The 21627-nt window shown below is 37.4% G+C and overlaps 1 protein-coding gene across 1 annotated transcript; it reads right to left on the bottom strand.

Annotated features, from left to right (window-relative positions):
* Positions 1-8573: 8573 nt before the first annotated feature.
* On the bottom strand, positions 8574-18497 carry LOC131539240 (52 kDa repressor of the inhibitor of the protein kinase-like). Its single transcript, XM_058773650.1, has 3 exons — positions 18267-18497; positions 16089-17774; positions 8574-8759 (listed from the first exon to the last, which is right to left on the bottom strand). The coding sequence occupies exons 1-3, from the start codon at positions 18495-18497 to the stop codon at positions 8574-8576; spliced, it is 2103 nt and encodes a 700-aa protein (XP_058629633.1).
* Positions 18498-21627: the final 3130 nt, after the last annotated feature.

The following is a 21627-nucleotide window of genomic DNA, read 5'->3' as shown; positions in this document are numbered from 1 at the left end:
CGCAGGTTAGTCTCTGCTCTGTCTGAGAGCATTCGTGTGCAGTCTTGCCAAGGTTGCTAAAGGAAGGTTGATTGGTTGCTAAAAGTTGCTAAATGACGTGATGTCACTGCGCGATGACATCATTATGTAATCACGACGCAAAATTGTGTCTCTACATCAAATCTCAGCAAAAAATACATTTTATATAAGTTAATTTAGATTTATTTGTAAAATAATATAAATGCATAATATTAAAATGTAAATAACTGTTATTAAATACGTTACATTTTTGAAAACGTACACATTTTTTGAACAATTACAGCTTAAGTTTTTTTTTTATCAGCTAGTAAACTGTTTAAAATTAAAACTGTTCAGAATGTGTAGTTTTACTAGTGTATTAGTAGTTAGTTAGTGTGTTACACTCTAAGAGAAGTCTGTAAAATAGCGCACAGTCTACTGCGTTAATATGAAGGAATTCTCTGTATTGATTTTTCTACAGGTTTTTTTAATCTGCATTTTTAATTATGTTGCATTGTATCTCGTGTTTTCGGGTTACAGCAGATAATGTCCTTGAAAATTACTACCTATTCCATTTTTCTAGATAGGTTTCTTACAGTGTACCAACTGATCAACAATCACAAGTACAAGCTACCAACAAAGTGCATCATAATTGAATGAATATTACTAAATTATTGTTTTACTATTATTATTATTAAATTAAACAATTGAGAATAGCAGCTAACTTAATCCATGTGATGTGTGCACTACTAGGCATCTTTGGTTTTCTCTTTTTGTGTTATTTAAAAGGTAAATGTTCCTGTTTATAATTTGAGTCACTTATCAAACCTTGCTAAAAGTTGCCAAAAAAAAAAAAGTTACATTTGTTGCTAGGTGCTTTTGGAAGAAAAAGTTGCTAGGGTATCATTTCAAAATAGGTTTACAGAAAATGCATGTTTCAAGGTTACAATTTAAAAATACCATTCTCAACCATTCTCAAAATAATGTCCATATGACAGCAGCTCATAAACAAGTCATGTGTTCAGTGCTGTCAGCATCAAAGGCTTCTTCATGGCAAAAACTGAGTTACAATAATACAAGATTTACATAAACACAAAATAGAAACCAGGCAAACAATAATTAAGCAGTTGAAATGTTTTAAATTGCATGATAATAAATTCTAAAATCTTTTCTAATAAAATCTTACTAAACAAGTCTCTAGTCATGTGTTCAGTTAAACACTATTCTTCAACATTATTAAAGGGTAAGTTCAACAATTTTCAATCCATTTTGTATCGTTACAATGTTGGTAACATATGTAAAAGAACAATGTTTATTCTTTCTCTGAGGTACCCAGTTTATTTGTCAGCAAAACTGATGCAAAACAGCATTTTTTCATTTTGAAGCTGTGTTTTTCGGTCATTTTGTCAAAACCCGTCATTTCATTTTGCATCATCCTGCAGAGTGTTACTTACAAATGAAAGGGGACATATAGGTACACATAACTCAGAGAAAGAGTAAATATTGTTCACTTACCGACATTAGAGACATTGCAACAATACAAAGCGGGGTTGAAAATCGTCAAACATACCCTAATAGGCAATATAAGGATAATACTGTATGTGTTTTGTGTGTCCATGTACAGTTGCCGTCATCTGAAGTCTTCACAAGTGAGTTTGGATCCAGTCTGGAGCTGGTGTAATCTCAAAATCAAAAGAAGAAAGTTTAGCATAGCTGCTGTTCATATTATTTCAGACAAAAGATGATTTATTTCATCACATATAACTGGAGTGCAAGGTTATCAGATGTGGTGTGTGAACACTTGGCTACAATATCTATTTTAATCTAATTTAAACTAAAAGAGTGTGTCTGAGCCCCGAATATTATCAGGAAAGCTATTTCAAAGTAAAATAACAAAAATCTCTACTTCCTTTAGTGGACTTTGATAAATCCTTGGTATTAGAATGTGTGACCTCACTACAAGCCAAGCACCATAGCTGCTGCTGCTGCCCCTATCTCTGCTTATTTAGCTTTATATATCTGATTTAATCACAAGAAGGTGTAATATGCGCACATCCAAAAACGTTAGGCAGGTGCTCAATCACATGATGCACTTCACCTATCGATAAACAAAAATCAGCACACTGCCACTAATGCTCTCAAAAATCAATTTATTGATGAAGTGTTTCATGTGATCCCTTGGTAAATGTATTATTTGTGGAACAGGCGGTCTCTTTAGAATGGACTACACATGCCACAGTATACTGTAATTTAAGTGGGTGGAACATCATATTTGTAATTTACACTACTGTTAAATGTTTGGGGTCAGTAAGATTTTTATACGTCTTTGAAAGAAGTCCCTTCCGCTCACCAAGGATGCATTTGTTTGATCAAAATGAAGAATAACACAACAGTTTTCTATGTGAATATATTCACACAGCACAGCTGTTTTCAACACCGATAATAATCAGAAATGTTTCTTCAGAAGCAAATCAGAATATTAGAATGATTTCTGAAGACCACGTGAAACAAAATTCAGCTTTATCATCACAGGAATAAATGACTTCTTTAAATATATTCAAATAGAAAACAGTTATTTTAAATTGTAGTAAATTGTATTCATTTCATACATTAAACTGTGGTTTGCCATAAGAGACTTTCAAAAACATCTCTGGACATTAGTAATATTAGTATAATATAATATTAGTATAATAATAATATATTATTTATTAATTTGTTTTAATATTACATTATAATATAATATAACAGTTACATCAGCTAATTAGTGCAAATAGTGCAGTGCAATAGATTTAGTCGTCTTTTTTTTTTTTTGCTTAGTCTGTTTATTAAACTTTTATAATAATGGAAGAATGACGATACAAGAGAATAGAAACAATTTTGTTTTCCCCGCCACCCCAATACCAAATTTTACAAACCAAACAGACAAAAAAAAAAAAAAATAAAAAAAAATAAAAACTCATTACATAATTATGAAGTGTATAAATTGTGTACAAAATAAGTTTAGAAGCAAGATAAATAACAATCACCCAAGTACATTGTACACATTTGCATCAGCAAACAAAACATAAATAAAGTATGTATATATGGTGCACGTTCGTATACTCAATATGTTTTTTTTTTTAATCAAAATCAAGCCCCAATCATAAGGACATCCTAATGATTAGATTAACCAACTACAAAAGAAGGATTCACATTACCAGACATTTTTTTATAAAAGGGTCCCAGGTTTCAGAAAATATGCCAGTGTTGCCCTTTATTGTGTACCTAATTTTTTCCAAAAGAATGAAACTCATAACATCTCTCAGCCAGTCATCAAAGGATGGGGGAAGATTTTGTTTCCATAACAGAAGAATACGCCGTCTAGCCAATAATGTTAGAAAAGCAAATGCGTTTGCAGAACATCCAGGCAAACCTCTGACATTTGGAGGGAGTCCAAAAAGTGCAACCAAAGGACAAGGCTCGATCTGTTTTTTTGTTACAGAAGAAAAACATTTAAAAATTGACAGCCAAAAAGAGGTTATGGATGGACATAGCCAAAACATACAGTATGTATGAAGTCTACGGGGGTCTGACGACAACAATCACATATAGGATCCACATCAGGCCAAATTTTTGCCAACTTCACTTTTGTCCAATAAATTCGATGAATAAATTTTAATTGAATAAGACTATGTCGTGCACAAATAGAAGAGGTATGGACACGGGACAATATCTGACTCCAAATCTCATCTTCAAATGTGAGGCCAAGGTCTGACTCCCACTGTTGCTTAACAAAAGAGAGCGAGGGAGTAGAGATAGAGGAGATCAGCCTGTATAGAGCAGACAATACACCCTTTTTATTTAAGGGTACTTCGAGAATTTGATCTAGATGTGATTTAGGTGGAAGATTTGGAAAGTTGGGAAATGAGTTTTTGACAAAATTTCGAAACTGCAAGTATCTAAAAAAATGATCACTAGAAAGGGTAAATTTTTGTGTTAACTGAGAAAAGCTGGGAAAAATATTATCAATGTAGATATCATTAACTACTGAGATGCCTGTTCTCTGCCAACTATTAAATGCTTTATCATTAAGAGAGGGGGGGGGGGGTAATATAGGATTATGATTAATCGGTGAGACCAATGGCAATCATTGAATGCCGAAATGGGTTCGAAATTGGGACCAAATGCGTAATGATTGTCGGACAATGGAATTCCCGTATGGAAGACGTGTGACGGCAGTAAGAGGACCACACAATAGTGCAGCTGGTGAGGCTGGGGAGCAAGAACCCTCTTCAATGCTGACCCAAGCTGGAACCCAATACAGAGCCCAAAGTGGCTCTGAAACCAGAATAGTGTAGAGTGTATATTTGCGGCCCAGTAGTAAAATAAGACATTAGGAAGGGCGATCCCACCCTCAACCCTTGGTTTCTGAAGTATTTCCCTCCGAATTCTGGCTGGTCTTTTGTTCCAGATAAAAGATGAGATGTGTTTATTTAAAGACTTGAAGAAAGATTTAGATATAAAAATAGGAACACACTGAAATAAGTACAGAAATCTAGGCAACACGTTCATCTTCACTGAATTCACACGTCCAGCCAGAGAAATGGGGAGAGCTGACCAGCGGGCAAAATCATTCTCAACTCTTTGAAGGAGCGGAGTGCAATTAGTTGTAAAGAGATCTAAACACTTACGAGTAATTGTTATTCCTAAGTATTTAAAACTATGAGAAGCAACTTTAAACATTGAAACGCTCATTGGTAAAATAGAAACTGGAAATTTTATTGGGTATATCTTACTTTTACTTGTATTTAATTTACAACCGGAAAAGAGGCTAAAGGAATTTATAATTCTCAAGACTTCGGGTAAAGAAACAGACGGATCAGAGATATAGAGCAACACATCATCGGCTTATAGTGAGATTTTGTGAACTGTGCCAGCTCTCTCAATTCCATGTATGGACTGTTCAGTACGAATGGCAATTGCCAATGGTTCAATTACCAATGCAAAAAGCAAAGGTGACAGTGGGCAGCCCTGTCTTGTGCCGCGTTTCAAGGGGAAATTAGAGGAGGATACGTCATTGGTTCAAACTGAGCAGACTGGCAAGGAATATAAAGGTTTAATCCAAGAAATTAACGTGCTGCCAAAGCCGAATTTCTTTAAGACATAAAAAAGGTAGTTCCATTCTACGCGATCGAAGGCCTTCTCTGCATCAAGCAGAAGAAGAGCCTCCGATGGATGAGAATTAGAAGAGTAAGTTATATTCAATGCTCTTCTTATATTATGAGACAATAATCTGTTTTTAATTAAACCTGTTTGGTCATCATGTATGATTTCAGGTAGGAGAGACTCAAGACGCCTTGCAAGCATTTTAGCCAGAATCTTCACGTCAACATTCAAGAGACTGATTGGCCTGTAAGAGCCACATTCGAGTGGATCTTTGTCTTTTTTTTAAATCAAAGAAATACAAGATTCACGAAGGGTCGAGGGCAGGTAGCCATTATTAAAGGAGTCCTCTAACATGTTTAGAAGCGGTGTTTTAAGAGTTTGAGAAAACTTTTTAAAACATTCAACAGGGAACCCATCTAGTCCAAGGGTTTTGCCATTTTGCATATTCTGGATAGCCTGAACTATTATTTATCAGAAGCAGAGAATTAAATCTCCACCCTCCAGATTCAAGCTTCTTATCTTGAAACAAAATAGAAAGTGTAAGTGGAGCATGATCTGATATAACAATATTGTTATATAAACAATCCTTCACTTTAGACAACAATTTCTTGTCTAAGAAAAAGTAATCAATACGGGAGTAATTGTGGTGGACATAGGAGAAAAATGAATATTGTCGTGCTGAGGGGTTGAAAAAACGCCATACATCAGCTTGACCGCAAATATTCAGAAGTGACTGAAGTGGAATTGCAGATTTAGAGGGTTGGGTAGGTTTGTTGGATGAGCGGTCCATAAAAGGGTTCAATACACAGTTAAAATCACCTCCCATAATAAGATAATGTGTGTTCAGGTCAGGGAGTAAAGAAAATATTTTTTGAATAACGTTTTCATCATCATAATTCGTAGCATATATATTAGCCAGTGTTACTGTTAAACCATATAAAAGACCTGAGACAATCACATATCTACCACCAGAATCAACCGTTTGTGAAGGAGAAAACTGAATACGCTTATTGATAATAATTGCCACCCCTCTAGATTTACTGGTAAATTTAGAGTGATATACCTGTCCAATCCATTTCTTACAAAGTCTGGGATGATCTGAGTTTTTTAAATGTGTTTAAGTATTCTAAATGTGACAAAACTTTGCTGCACTTAATTGCACTGTTTAAACCTTTAACATTCCAACTAGTAAAATTAATGCAGGAACCCCCTGACTTAACATTACACAAATTATCGGTCATTGGTTACAATAGCTAAAAAAGGAAATGTACATGGAATACCTTTCTTCTGTCTTGGCATATTTGAGACTGAGGGAAAGGAGAAACATAAAAATATATAAAAAAAAGAAGAAAATAAAATAAAAAAAACCCTCCCCTATACATTGGTATGAACATTAACACACAACCAAAAACCTTCCCTCCATAGAACTTTCGGAGAGCTCCGTAACAATTATAACAGCATGAAAATAGGAAACAACGGAATTTAAAGACCACGTGTAAATTCAAGAAAGTCAGCGATGTACAGTCAGTGAATGTTTGTAGAGCAGAGAGTTAAGACAGTTCTTTAGTACCATGGCCAACCAGTTCATGTAAAAAGTTTATTACCTAGACAACCCAGCTCACGTACTGCCGCGAATGGAAAGCCTTTCCAAATCAGTCGGCTACTGTATCTGCAGCGGGCATCTCACTGGACTGTTTGGGCTTAATCACGGTGGTAAAGAACTTTGAAGCAGTATCAGGGGTTTCAAAGCTGCGCGATTCGCCGTTGAAGGAGAGGAGAAGTCTGCAGGGAGACAGCATTCTAAATTTGACACCTGCTCCGTGCAAGTCGGCCTTAACTGACTTAAACTGATCGCGTCATTTCTTGAGCTCTGCGGAGAAATACGGAAAAATCAAAATCTTAGATTCCTTATAGTGCAACTCTCCATGCTCCCGTGACAAACGTAGGATTTCCTCTCTCATTTGGAAGCGAAGAAAGCGTACAAGCGTACTTGGAGGCGCGCCGGAACGCGGTTTCGGCGCGTCAATCTCCGGCGTCTGAGATAGTTTGTCCCCGAAAAGTCTGCGAAGAACGATACCATGAAATGAGAGGGCCTAGCCGTTTCCACATTCTCAGGGATACCCAATATACGAAGATTGTTCCGCCGCGAACGGTTTTCCAGGTCATCTTTAGCTCTAAAGGTCATCTTTAGACTTTAGCTCCTCGTTATCCCTTTCCAGGGACTGACATTTGCGCTCCAGAATGCCAAGCCTTTCATCCACGCTGTTCAAAGAAGTTTCAATATCTTTAATCTTGGATCCTTGACTAGAAATGGTGGCTTGAAGAGCAGCTGTAGAGGCACGTATTTCAGCAAGGAATTCAGACCTCAGCGAAGCAATTTCCTCACGAATTGTTGCAGTGAGAATTTCTTTTAGAAGAGCTGGAGTTAAGGCTGAAGCAGCCGCGGCCATGTTGTCAGCGTCGTCAGCTTCATCGCGAGCAGGGGAAACATACTTGGGTTTAGGCATAATAGCGATCAAAACAAGCACCAATTGGGATCAAAAAGTTGTTTAGCATTGTAGACGTCGTCCTAGATCATTAAAAGCACTAAACGTTCCCATTAATTATTACAAAAAATTCGATTTACGGAGTAGCTCCCGGACGCGCCTCACTCACTCAACTGCATACTGGAAGTCTCATTGATTTAGTCTTCTGTGTTAAAGGTCTTCGTCCTCTCAATTCCCCCCCACTAAGTGGTCTCTTTTTTCCATATCCTCGTGTTTGCAGTGCTGTCCTCCACTCTATGAATGGTTCAGTGGAACTGCAGACTTGTAGACTTTGCAACCTCACCAGTCTGCTGGTAAAGATATTCTACTCCAATCAGTTCACCTAACACACAACAACGACAAAAAATGTATTGTCAGCAGTAAACCACAAGTTCACAATTTTTCATAATACAGTATAATAAAGACTAATGCTCAACTGCAATGAATGTACCAGTATATTGATGTGGAGTAGTAAATGGCACCTAGAACATCTTCTCCCAGCACATTAGTAGCATGACGAAGGAGGCCACTGTATGAATGGTACCCCTGCTTGCCCTGAGAGGCTGCAGCATCCGCTCTGTCTTCTTTCCACCTGGCCAATCCATCCAACAGGTATCACTGGCCAGCGTCCCTAGAATTTAAATGACAGAACACTTACGTTACAAACATAATACATTTAATTTAAGACTTACAGGACAGTTACTTTACCTGGAATGAAGCTGTTTAGATGTAGGTGGAACGATTGTAAACAAGCTGAAACTCTTGCACACCTATATGTTTTTCAGGGTTCCTGTCTGCACGTAGAGCTGTACACCAGAGGGATCCTGAATGCAGGCTACATGCTTCCTCTGAGACTTCCACATCTCAGCCATTCCAGCAGAACTGATGAGAGGCGCACCCAAAGCATCACGTCCTCTCCCCTTCAAAGCACTCGATCAGCTGGGAGATACGATCTACGGCCTCCCTTGTGCCACGTGTTGTTCTTTTACAGTGTAGGGCCAGTTCACTCTTACTAAGGCGATGCAAAACATCAGCATCTGAAGGTTGCATCAACTCTGCACGCTTTGCCTTCATAAGCCTGTCCACATCCTCCTGATCCCAGGAGAAAATACAGCGGCTGAGGTGGGCCGTGAACGTTGAATAGAGCTGATGAGAATCTGTTGTGCATCCTACAGAAATCCTTCTTATGAAATGCCAGATGTCCAGTCTGATTTCCATGTCCTTCCATTTCTCAAATATTTTTTCGAGGTAAGTACCCCTAGCGGGGTCGCGATATACCGGTATTGACGATAACCATGATATTCAAAGCAACAATTATCAATATCGTGTTAACTAAAGTTAGCAGATAAAATCAAAATGAACTTAACTTAAAAATGTATTTGTAAATGTAGAAATTAACATACAAACTATAAATCAATAACTGAAGTTGATAAATGCTTTAGAAGTAATGTTATTAATTGAATCTTACTGTAAAACGATAACCATTTCACATAAATCCAAAGTCATGCTTAAAGTGGCCATCTTTAGATGTCTCCACAAAGGCCAGAGTATTAATTACGTAAATGTATATGTATAGTCTCGCACTTTATTTGCTTCTATTTTAGGACACTCAATTATTACTTAATCAAAATAGCAAAATTTGTGTGACGATAAAATGAATTTATGTTTCTGTCGGCTGCATGAACAGCATGCAATTTGCTCTCTCTAGTCAAGTCTAGTCTCTCTGGCTTTAAATATGCAACTGCGCTGGCTATAAAATGTTGGATATGAACTGAATAATATGAACTAATGCAAATTAAAGGTAACAATCATGACATTAAAAATTTGGGTATTTTAACTTCTTGAGGTACTGCTAATGCTATTGTTCTCTCAGCCTTGTCTGCAAACATACTGCTGTTCTTTCTCCACTAATGCAGCATCTAATCAGCAAATGAATTACTTTATATTGACATGAAAACTTGTACTGTAGTGTGCTGTATACATACAGTTTGTCTGTTGGCGTTTTAAATGTTCATCTGAAATGTCAGCGCTGTCTGTGCACCATGTCTCTCCAGGCAGCGTGCAGGGTCACGTGTCAAAACAAATGCATGTGCTGTCAGTGATTTCTGCCTCTAGACGCAGCTCTTGCACTGTATAATGACAACGGACCCTTTGCAGCCGCTCCAGCAACGGACACAACCCAGAAAAACTACTGGCGTGGATTTTTGCTGATAACCAATAGTTCTGGGAATCAACTAACAGTGCCGATTAATCTGCAAAACCGATACATCGGTCGAGCTCTAATACAGATAAAACTAAAATCAATCAAATCTAAAAAGGGTCTACTTTTGTTTGAGTACACTGAAAATAACAAAACATTGTGCTGCTGAAGATGCAGTGGATTATGCTTGTTTTTGAAGGGAATGCACCCCCGATCTGCCTAAATTCGTCTATGTTCACGCGAATCATTCGTGATCCAGCTTAACCTCCAGAAGAAGTGAGTATAAGGGTTTTTTATGAATCTTTGAAAAATCACCTTTCCTAATAACGTGCTAGTTAGCAAGTTTCATGATGAATGCAGCAGTCTCTCAAAAGAGCGGCTCAGAAGAGAGGGGCAGGGTCAGCAGAGCTCATTAGCATTTAAAGGAACTTGCAACAAAACAGCTTGCTGCAGAGAGCTGTTTTTGACTGGTTAAAATTTTTCAATGGTAGAGTAAAACAACACCCTTTTTACCCTAAGTATGTTATAGACTTTTCATTAAGACTCTAAAGAATCATATCAACTTCCGATAACCCCTTTAAGCTTTTTTGTTATTCAGATATTTTGCAGAGTAATTCTATTTGTTAACGGAAGGTGGTTACATTTTTTATTAAAATGTTTAAGTATTATAGTTGTTTTAAAACTAAAAGGCTACACTATTCCATGTTTGACTCAAGTTGAAAGAATAAAAAGTTTAATTTCTATTGTCAATGCTTTAAGGTTAATAGGGATTTTAAGATGTATTTAATGATTTGAATAATTGTTACTTATTGAGTAACTAAATTACTTTTCAGACAGAGTAATTTGAAAAGTAATTTAAATACAATATTGATGATGTAATTAGTAATTACTTTTAACACTGAACGTTTTTGCTCATATCTCCACAACTATACAGTCAAGTCAAGTCAAGTCACCTTTATTTATATAGCGCTTTTAACAATACAGATTGTGTCAAAGCAACTTTCCAATATCAGAATAGGAAAATAGTTTCAATAATGTAAAATGACAAGATTAAACACTCAATTTTCAGTTAAAGGCACTTCATTATTGAATTCAATGATGTCATCGTCCAGCTCAGCTCAGTTTAAATAGTATCTGTGCAATCATGTAGACGATATCGCTGGAAAATAGGTGTCCCCAACTAAGCAAGCCAGAGGCGACAGCGGCAAGGAACCAAAACTCCCTCTGTGACAGAATGGAGAAAACAACCTTGGGAGAAACCAGGCTCAGTCGGGGGCCAGTTCTCCTCCGACCAGACGAACCAGCAGTTCAATTCCAACTGCAGCAAAGTCAGATTGTGTAAAGGACTCATTTGGTTACCATGGTCTTGTCCTGATGGCTGCCTAGGTGACGAGGTCCTCACTGGGGATCAGTCTCTGGGTTCATCTAGGTGTCCTGATCTCCGCTGACGTTCAGGGCTGTAGAGGTCGTCTCTAGGTGCTGATCCACCATCTGATCTGGATACGGACTGGATCGGGTGGCAACGGTGATCTCGGAATAAGAAAGAAACAGACTAATATTAGTGTAGATGCCATTCTTCTTACGATGTAACGAGTACATCGTGTGTTATGGGAAGTGTTCCCGGTTCCGGTTGATCTAATTAATGCAGCCTAACAATCCTTTAACGGATTTGAATAATAGAAGCATATTAGTGTGTTATGTGTAAGCCAGGCTAAAGAGATGGGTCTTTAATCTAGATTTAAACTGACAGAGTGTGTCTGCCTCCCGAACAGTGTTAGGTAGATTGTTCCAGAGTTTGGGTGATAAATAGGAAAAGGATCTGCCACCCGGCAGTTGATTTTGATATTCTAGGTATTATCAAATGGCCAGAGTTTTGAGAACGCAGCGGACGTGGAGGACTATAATGTGATAAGAGCTCACTCAAGTGCTGAGGAGCTAAACCATTCAGGGCTTTATAAGTAATTAACAAGATTTTAAAATCTATACGATGTTTAGTAGGGAGCCAGTGCAATGTTGACAGAACCAGGCTAATGTGGTCATATTTCCTGGTTCTAGTAAGGACTCTAGCTGCTGCATTTTGAACCAGCTGTAGTTTGTTTATTAAGCGTGCAGAACAACCACCCAATAAAGCATTACAATAATCTAACCTTGAGGTCACAAATGCATGAATTAACATTTCTGCATTTGACTTTGAGAGCATAGGTCTCAATTTAGATATATTTTTAAGATGAAAAAATGCAGTTTTACAAATGCTAGAAACGTGGCTGTCAAAGGAAAGTTGCCATCAAATAGCACACCTAGGTTCCTGACTGATGAAGAAGAATTTACAGAGCAGACATCAAGTGTTAGACAGTGTTCTAAGTTATTACATGTGGGGGTTTTAGGTCCGATAATTAACATCTCTGTTTTTTCAGAATTTATCAGTAAGAAATTACTCATCATCCAGTTTTTTATATCGACTATGCATTCCGTTAGTTTCTCAATTTGGTGTGTTTCACCGGGGCACAAAGAAATATAGAGATGAGTATCATCAGCATAACAGTGAAAGCTAACACCGTGTTTCCTGATAATATCTCCCAAGGATAACATGTAAAGCATGAAAAGTAACGGCCCTAGTACTGAGCCTTGAGGTACTTGATACTGCACTTGTGATCGATATGATGCCTCTTCATTCATTACTAAAAATTGATGGCGGTCAGATAAGTACGATTTGAAGGGAGATTCGAGATCGGTCTGTAATTAACTAGATCTTTGGGGTTAAGTTGTGTTTTTTTAATAAGAGGCTTAATAACAGCCAATTTGAAGGTTTTGGGAACATATCCTAATGACAATGACGAATTAATAATAGCCAAAAGAGGATCTTTGACTTCTGGAAGCAGCTCTTTTAGTAGTTTAGATGATTTAACAAGTTTATACAATTCTTCCTCTCCTATAGTAGAGAATGAGTGGAATTGTTCCTCAGGGGATCTATAGTGCACTATCTGATGCAATACTGTAGCTGACGGCTGTATGGTTACACTGGACTTCAAGCAACTTGGGATATGAGCTTCTCCACCCTTCCTCCAAACTCTAGGACCTTGGTTTCCAAATGAAATACAAAACTTGCTCTCATCTGAAAAGAGGACTTTGGACCACTGGGCAACAGTCCAGTTCTTCTTCTCCTTAGCCCAGGTAAGACGCCTCTGACATTGTCTGTGGTTCAGGAGTGGCTTAACAAGAGGAATACGACAACTGTAGCCAAATTCCTCGACACGTCTGTGTGTGGTGGCTCTTGATGCCTTGACCCCAGCCTCAGTCCATTCCTTGTGAAGTTCACCCAAATTCTTGAATGGATTTTACTTGACAATCCTCATAAGGCTGCGGTTCTCTCGGTTGGTTGTGCATCTTTTTCTTCCACACTTTTTCCTTCCACTCAACTTTCTGTTAACATGCTTGGATACAGCACTCTGTGAACAGCCAGCTTCTTTGGCAATGAATGTTTGTGGCTTACCCTCCTTGTGAAGGGTGTCAATGATTGTCTTCTGGACAACTGTCAGATCAGCAGTCTTCCCCATGATTGTGTAGCCTAGTGAACCAAACTGAGAGACCATTTTGAAGGCTCAGGAAACCTTTGCAGGTGTTTTGAGTTGATTAGCTGATTGGCATGTCACCATATTCTAATTTGTTGAGAGTGAATTGTTAACGTTTTTGTTAAATGTGAGCCAAAATCATCACAATTAAAAGAACCAAAGACTTAAACTATTTTAGTCTGTGTGCATTGAATTTATTTAATACATGAGTTTCACAATTTGAGTTGAATTACTGAAATAAATGAACTTTTCCACGACATTCTAATTTATTGAGATGCACCTGTATATCTTGGATTTTTGCCATGCATTAAATGATTTCACCATTTTGAGCTTTTTTTATAAACCTACTTTTTCAAACTTGTGTGATGTATTGTATTGACTGTTTCTATTAATTGTTTGAATAAAGTGATTCTTGTTGATATTGTTTATATTCTTATGCTCACCCTGTCTTTGGCAATGAACCTGTGTGCCCTTATATGGGGCTGTTCTGTCCTGGTGTATTCCAGGTGGTGTAGTCGAGTATAGGATTCTTTTTATTATTGGTAACTTCCCCTACCTGACCACTTATCGCCACATATGCATGCAACATGCAAATTTACACAGGCAAGCCACCAGGTGGAACACCTGAGAGAGATGTGGGTTGTTCTCCAAATGAGTGAAGGGCTGCAAGGTCACTGCATAACTTGTGACAACTTCTTTACATCCTACAAACTTGGTGAAGAGCTACTCAAGCGAAAGCTGACTATGATTGGAACAATAAAAAAAAACAAGCCTGAGCTTCCCAGAGAGATTCTGGATATGAAGGACAGAATGCTGTATTCGTCAAAGTTAGCTTTCTCAGAAAGCACATGCTTGCTTTGTGCACATCCTGTCAAGGGTGACTGTTTTATATTGTTCCGTGAGCCTAAAGAACAAAAGAGCCTGTTTATGGGGAAAAAAAGTTTTAATTTCATTTCACAGCAATATTAAATTGTTTATTTAGGATGTTTTGAACATAAATGTGGAAGAAAAAAAAATTGAATGTTGAATAAATATTTAAAATGTTAAAAGTTACAGTAGTTTATTTTCAACATTTGTTAAAACGAACGTTTAAAAAGTGGTTAAACATTTTTGAAAATCATACTTTTTGTTATTAATTGTTTGCAATGTCTGGCAAATTGCTCATATTAAAATTGTTCGGTTCATACCTGATTCCTTCTTGTTTTTCATGATGTGATATTTAAGGAATTGCATTGAATTCAGTTAGGGTAAATTTGACCCGCTCCATCAAAATCGTACCCAGAAATCTAACATAATACAAGGGTTAAGAGGAGATAGAAAAATAAGTTTTTCCCCACTCAAAATGACTGATGTTCTACAACATGTACTAATGTTGACCACTAGAGGGAAACACGGGATAAAAAATATTTTTCTATCAGGTTCCATCACTCTGAATAACAAATGAATAATTCTTACAGGGGTAAATGTTTACGGAGGTGAAAGCTGTGCGTTTCATATACTTAGGTATATTTTTGCCGTCCTTTACTTTACATTTAAATGTACCAATTGATGTCTGTAGTTCACACTGATAATACTCAGAAGGTATCAGATAACTGACATTGTGTACGCAGATTTATTACTAGGTGAAATTAGGAAGGTAATCCTACAATGAAATTGGTTTAATGTTTAAGTATGCCAATTTGTTTGACGTTAAATTTATATCAAATCAATGTCGTTTCAAGTTTTTGACATCAGGTGTATTTGCATATCTGACCTGTTTTTTTTCTGATGTCTTTTCAACATCAATTGCCCAATGGGTTGTGCTTGGACCCGATGATAGCCGCTTGTATGAATGAATGAAATTTATTTCGGACTATTAAAAAAAAAAAAGGAGGAAAACGCATAAATATACAAATGAATAACAATTAAAAGCTATTAAAATCAATTAAATAAAATGTTAACATCATAGTCAACCCGTTCGAAAAGGGATAGGTAGAAGCCCTAGGCTTATCAGATCCTACCCTCAGTATTTACCAATACCAAAATCACAATCAGACAAGATAAATCAGACTGAATAATACAAAACTACTGCTCCAATTTACATCCTACTTTATTTATCTATTAAGATAAGGGAGAACAAACAGAAACAAAATCTAGAAGCATTAACAATGTTAAATTATCACTCTCACCCCCCACTTCTGTGCTTACCAAAAATAAATCTTTTGTACCTTTTTTTTTTTTTTAATTGCAACATATTTACAATTTCTTCAATAGATTTGTTTAAACGAAACTGCAACTATTTATACTACAGTAAATACAGCTGGATAAAACAGCTACAACCAAGGCCGTAACCAGGGTTTGAAAATTAGTGAGGTCCAAAGTAAGGTGTTAAGAATTGTGCTATAATAACACCCACAAATGCACTCCTAAACTTCAAAATAGACAGACATGTTGATGATTGTGAAAGTTTTTTTATTCAAAATAATGTTTTACATTTCACAGACGTGTGTGTGTGTGTGTGTGCGCGTGCGTGTGCGTGTACTACTCTTCATTCCTTGGCTCACTGAAATTACAAAATAAAAAAAGACAGATTCAGACTTCAGACATAGAGTTTATAATCAATGCAAATGCAAATGACTGTTGGATGACTATACTCTTTACAACATGCATTACCTTTCCATTGAAAGCTAGCTGTATCCTCCTGTGGCCAGAGGCATCCCACCGTCTAAGGACTCTCTCCTTGTCCAGCTTAACTTTTTGATGAACATGCATTAACTCCAGTCCTGTGAGCCTTTCACTAGACATAGAAGATCTGAGCCATGTTTTGAGCCTTCGCATTGCAGAGAATGACCGTTCACATTCACATGTTGTCACTGGAAGTGTAAGAAAAATTTTCAGCATACACTGGATGTTGGGGAAGAAGGACATCTGTGTTGTTTTCAGAGTTTCCAATGCTGATGCAGGCAGCACCCCATCTTCAGAGTGAAACTTGTGCCTCCAGCATTCTATTTCCTGCTCTACTGTGTTTGGATAAGGTAGGTCCTCATGGTACCACTTTACCATTCTTTGCTCTCTTTCTTCTGTGAGTTTCTTCAAAGATTTTGGTACCAGGTAAGCTGCTAGTAATGCAGGCTCATTACTTTCAGAGAATCTCTCATCCAGCTCACTAGTTATGTGATCGATGAAGGGATAGAAAAGATTCACCCGGTAGTGGTCTTCCACTGACTCTGTAGATATGTTTGCTCTGTAATTCTGTTTTACTGTTATTCTACGCTTTGTTGGGACCACATCAACTGAGTTGGCCAATGCTGTGGCTTTTTGAAAACATGGACTGAATCCTTGCTCATTTCTTTGTTTGGCTATGACTTGCCGTACATTTCTTGCCTCCTCGTATGCTGTGATGATGTCCAAGTTGGTAGACTGCAGCTGTTTGGTTAGAGGTAGCATATAACCCAGCACTTTGTTGGCTATTACAGCAGTAATGATGGTCTTAAATGTTCCAATACTATGCCGAAGAGTACTGGCCTTTCCAGAGGTGGTAGTTACTTCTGCCTCCATGGTCTCCAAAACAGAATGTATAGCAGTGAACTGCTCCACAAAAGCACTCAGTGTGTTTGCTCTGCTACCCCATCTAGTGTCTGACATCAGTGGGATCCCTGCTGTTTTTGGTTGCCCTTCTCTTCTACTCTCTGCCCGCAGGGCATCTTTTCTGGCCCCTGTGGCTGAGAAGAACACTGCAATCTTTTCTACGATGGACATTGTGTTCCTCACCAAAGGAAGATCAGAACAACCATGCACCACAACCAAATTAAGTGCATGGCTCCTACAATGGGTGTACATTGCCCTGGGGTACAGTTCCTTGACTCTCTTTTGTACCCCACTCACTTTGCCACTCATTGTAGAGGCCCCATCATAACCCTGACCCCTTAGGAAAGTTGTTTGAAGACCCCACTTTGTCAGCTGATTGAGAATGGCTGAGGTTATTGTTGCCGCATCTTGTTTGGGCAAGGGACAGAACCCGAGAAAATCCTCCTTTATCTCTAGGTTTTCTTCCTCCTCATTGACGTAACGGACACATAAGGACATCTGTTCAGTCCCACTTATATCCATGGACTCATCAGCTAATACAGTGAAGTACTTGGCTGCCTGTATTCTATTGATTAGGGTCCCTCTGATTTCCTCTGCACAACATTCAATAAGCTCATTCTGAATTGCGGGTGAAAGGTATATTGCATTTTTGGGTGCAGTCTGCATGTGTTGCTTTAAGGCCACATCAAATTGTGCTTTCCAGTTAACGAAGTGGTTGAAGTTTCCATTCTCACTGTCCCCCTCCCAGCTCCCTCGGAATGCTACATTTCGCTGGCCAAGACACACAATTATGTCAATAATAGATAGAAGACTGTTACGATTCGCAATGACTTTTTCCTCATATTTCTGGCTGATTATTGAACTAATGTCCTTTCTTTTTTTTTGGACAACAGAAAGGAAGTTTTCTGCCTTTTCTGTGGATTTTCGGTGTCCTTCTGTTAAACTGTGTCTTGGGATGATACCTCTCTTTTCACCCACAGCATTCTTCCAGTCAGTGAAGCCCTTTGTAAGAAAACTAAAGTTTGAGCCCTTTAACTTATTAAAGCTGAGGCAATGAGCACAATATGCTGAATCCTCAAATGGTGAGTAACAAAGACATTCATATTTTTTCTCCCACTGGACATTGTATTTTAGTTGTTTTGTGCCAAATTTCCGATAGGGATAGCTATGCTGCTCTGGTGGTATCCATCTATTTTGGAGCAAACAGGTTTTATCTCCATCTGAGAGGCTCTCGCCCTTATTTATTTTTTTCTTCATTCTCACAGGGTCAAAGGGATGAAGAGTCCCTTCATCAGTGTTCTCGCTGCCCTGCTCATCACTGATGTCATCCTCATCTAAGTTCCTCTGCTCTCTGTCCTCCTCCTCTGTCTCCTGATCTCTATCATTCTCACTGTTGCTCTCCTCTTTGTTCTCATATCCATCTTCCTGATCTTTCAATTTAGGCTTTTTTTTAAGAAATACATCTAACGTATTTTGCCGGAACCTTTTTGCCATTCTACACTCTCTCTGTTCTGTCTGTTTTGGAGGATAAACATTGTTAAATTAGACCTTCTTTATTGCATCACAATGGTTTATGTAACAATACTGATTACTGTAATAGATTTCCATAATAAACATTGCTATATGGATAAGTAATAATAACCTTGTCTGTGCTCTAATGCAGTGATTGTCAACTGGTTAGGCCATTGAACCCACATTTTACCATGGACATTAAGCTGCGACCCTTTTTTGTGGAAATTGACTAATATATATAATATATATATATATATATATATATATATATATATATATATGTGCCATCTGAAAATTTCTTCTAGAGTGGTCATTTTTATCAAGCTCGTATATTTAAGTTCAGTCATTTATATATATATAAGTAGATAGATAGATACACTGTATGAATATGAGGTACCGTATAAGTAACGTTAGGTAAGGTAGCAGTTCCAAAATAGTTTTTGTTAATAGTTGGTATGTGTGACGAGACCACAGTCATTTAGAAATACATTACAAAAACACAGTGAAAATAAAGTAGCATTTTGAGGGTTAAGGTCTGTTACCATGGTAAATTTGCGCACAACGAGCACAGTAGCCTATAACTGACAGGACTGGAAAGTTCGGGTTTTTTTTAGGTGAGGGAATTTTTATTTTATAACAAGTTATAAAACCGTTAGAATAATGACACCTATATAAAACTTGACAACATCTCATTTGACCGTAAATACTGAATGAGGAAAAAGCGTTTTTGATAGAGTCAACCGCTTTCACGCACGTCTGTCAAAATAAAAGTCTAGCGTCAGAAAAAAACAGAATTACGTTTGTTGTTTCTTTGAATGCACACTCCGCAACCCACTCAAAACGTTTTTGCGAGCCACCAGTTGAAAACACTGCTTTAATTTATGTTTTTTGATGACTTAAGGTTAACTAAAGAGCATGAGACGTCATCCTGCTGGTCAGTAACGTTATTTGGCATAGCCTATTTCATTCTGTAACAAACATATTTGTATTATGCTATTGTTTTTGTTGGTGTTAATCATTTCTTTCAGATATTAACGATGATCACTGCGTTTGTCTTACCAATTGTGGTATCTTCCTGTCAGCAATTAAGTTACAGTTTGTCTGTAAGCTTTTTTTTATTAATGTACAATGTTGCCAGATATTGCTATGAAAAAAAAGCAATTTCAAAAAGAAAGAAAAAGATATCCGAAATAAGTTCAAAGCTTGTGTTTTGTGAATAAGATTAATATATCACTAACACTAACGTTCAACTTTACACTTTATAAACATCCCAAGACTCCCAAAGTGTCACAATAAATTGGAAAAACTAGTAAAAAAACACGTATAATAGGTGCATCTGGCAACAAACGGAGGCATACCCGCGCTCTCACTCAACGCGCTCTCAAGCCCCGTTCACTGCGCTAGCTTCTCGCAGCAACATGATGAATTGCAAACACTCATATGATATGGGGTGGTTTAAATGGCAAAATAATCATTCAGAGAGCTTGACATTTTATTTTTGAATATAAAAAAATGACCGAGGTCCGGACCTCGGTGACCTCATAGCTGGCTACGACGCTGGCTACAACAATGTAGCAACAAAATGTAATTATTTTAAAGCTGCAGTCCGTAACTTTTACCTCTTTGTCGCCCTCTATGTTTGAAAACCTGGAATTCCAGTTTCTTGCAGAATTATCTTCCGTGCGCGGGGTTGTGATCCGGTGTTCCGGCACGGCTCCAGTGTGGATGAAGCTAATGTTTTCAGGTGAATGTGTAGTTGTCAGTCACTGCACCGGTGTGGATATTTACTGTACTGTGCAATCACAGATTCTAGCCTATGTCTTGGAATACATGACCCAAATCAGAATTTTTCACCGTACATTGCCATCTGAACAAGTAAGTAACAAGTCTGCCACGTTTGTTCTGCCCAACTGAGGAAGAAAGCATTACAATAAATTGCGCTACCAATGGTTAGCTCATATCACATCAAACTGTGCAAAGTATTATCATTGTTATACTTTGTTCTCAATTTATTAATGTTAACAACATCAGCATTGTGTGACGTGTAGATTTCAATTTTTGTAGATTTCAATTTCATACAGTCTAATATCTAATTGTCACCATTCAAATTTCATATTAAGAAATTCTTTTAATCCAAAAAGCAAATTAATCTTCCTTCAAACTGGTTCTATTTAAAATACAAAAACTTGCGCAATCCCACATTGGCTATCTGTAATCAGAAGCACATTTAACACTGGAATATAATTTAATTTCATTCACATGTATTTCATAAACACATAATCCTTTCTGGATTACAATCTGCCATCAAAATGATGAATTTAAATTATTCTAGCTGCTGTGAGAAAAGGCTATAAATGAGCCGTCACCTGCAGGATCCTCACGTGCGATAGCCTACTAGTGTAGCAAATTAGCTTAAAAGGGAATTGTAAATAAATAATTACAATTAATTATGATTAATTACAATTATTTATATCGGCTGACAGTAATAACTGTAGCATAATTAAATTGCCATCAACTGATCTGTTCGTTCAGCGAGCATTCAGTGTAAGTTCATATCAACTCTATGAAAGGATATTTTCTTGGCCACAGAAAATACTTTCCTAAGTATTAATACATTAGAGCATGTAGTAAGGATCAAAATCGTAAAGGGACATTACATGGGTTTCTGGTTCTGCCTTGCAAATTAATTTGTGCACACAGCTTTTATTAACTAAACACTAACGAAAACTAGTGTAACAGACAAACATACAATCACTCAATGAGAGCAAATGAGAGTTGATGGATGAAACCATCACGAAACCAGAGAATGAAGCTATGAAAAGAGTCAGTTAACCACCTGAATAAAACCATCAGCGCAGTTTATAACAGGGTCTATAACTTTTACTAAACCTCTGTTTTGTTTAGTTAAATGTATGATACTTGCATTTCCTTTGTGTACGGATGCAGCCTCGGATGAAAGTTCTGATTGTTTAAAGGTTTGGTGGTGTTGGAGTTCTTCCGGGTTTGAAGGGTGATGAACTCCAAAAGATGTTATTCTGGCTCGGTGGTGATTGGGAGTTTCTTCCCAGGTAGAAAGGGAAAAAGAGCTAAGAAAGAGATCTGCTGAGATCAG

This window comes from Onychostoma macrolepis, chromosome 04, assembly GCF_012432095.1.
Source record: "Onychostoma macrolepis isolate SWU-2019 chromosome 04, ASM1243209v1, whole genome shotgun sequence".
Classification (NCBI taxonomy): domain Eukaryota; kingdom Metazoa; phylum Chordata; class Actinopteri; order Cypriniformes; family Cyprinidae; genus Onychostoma; species Onychostoma macrolepis.
The sequence above is the reverse complement of the archived record's forward strand: the minus strand, read 5'-3'. Positions and strand labels throughout refer to the sequence as shown.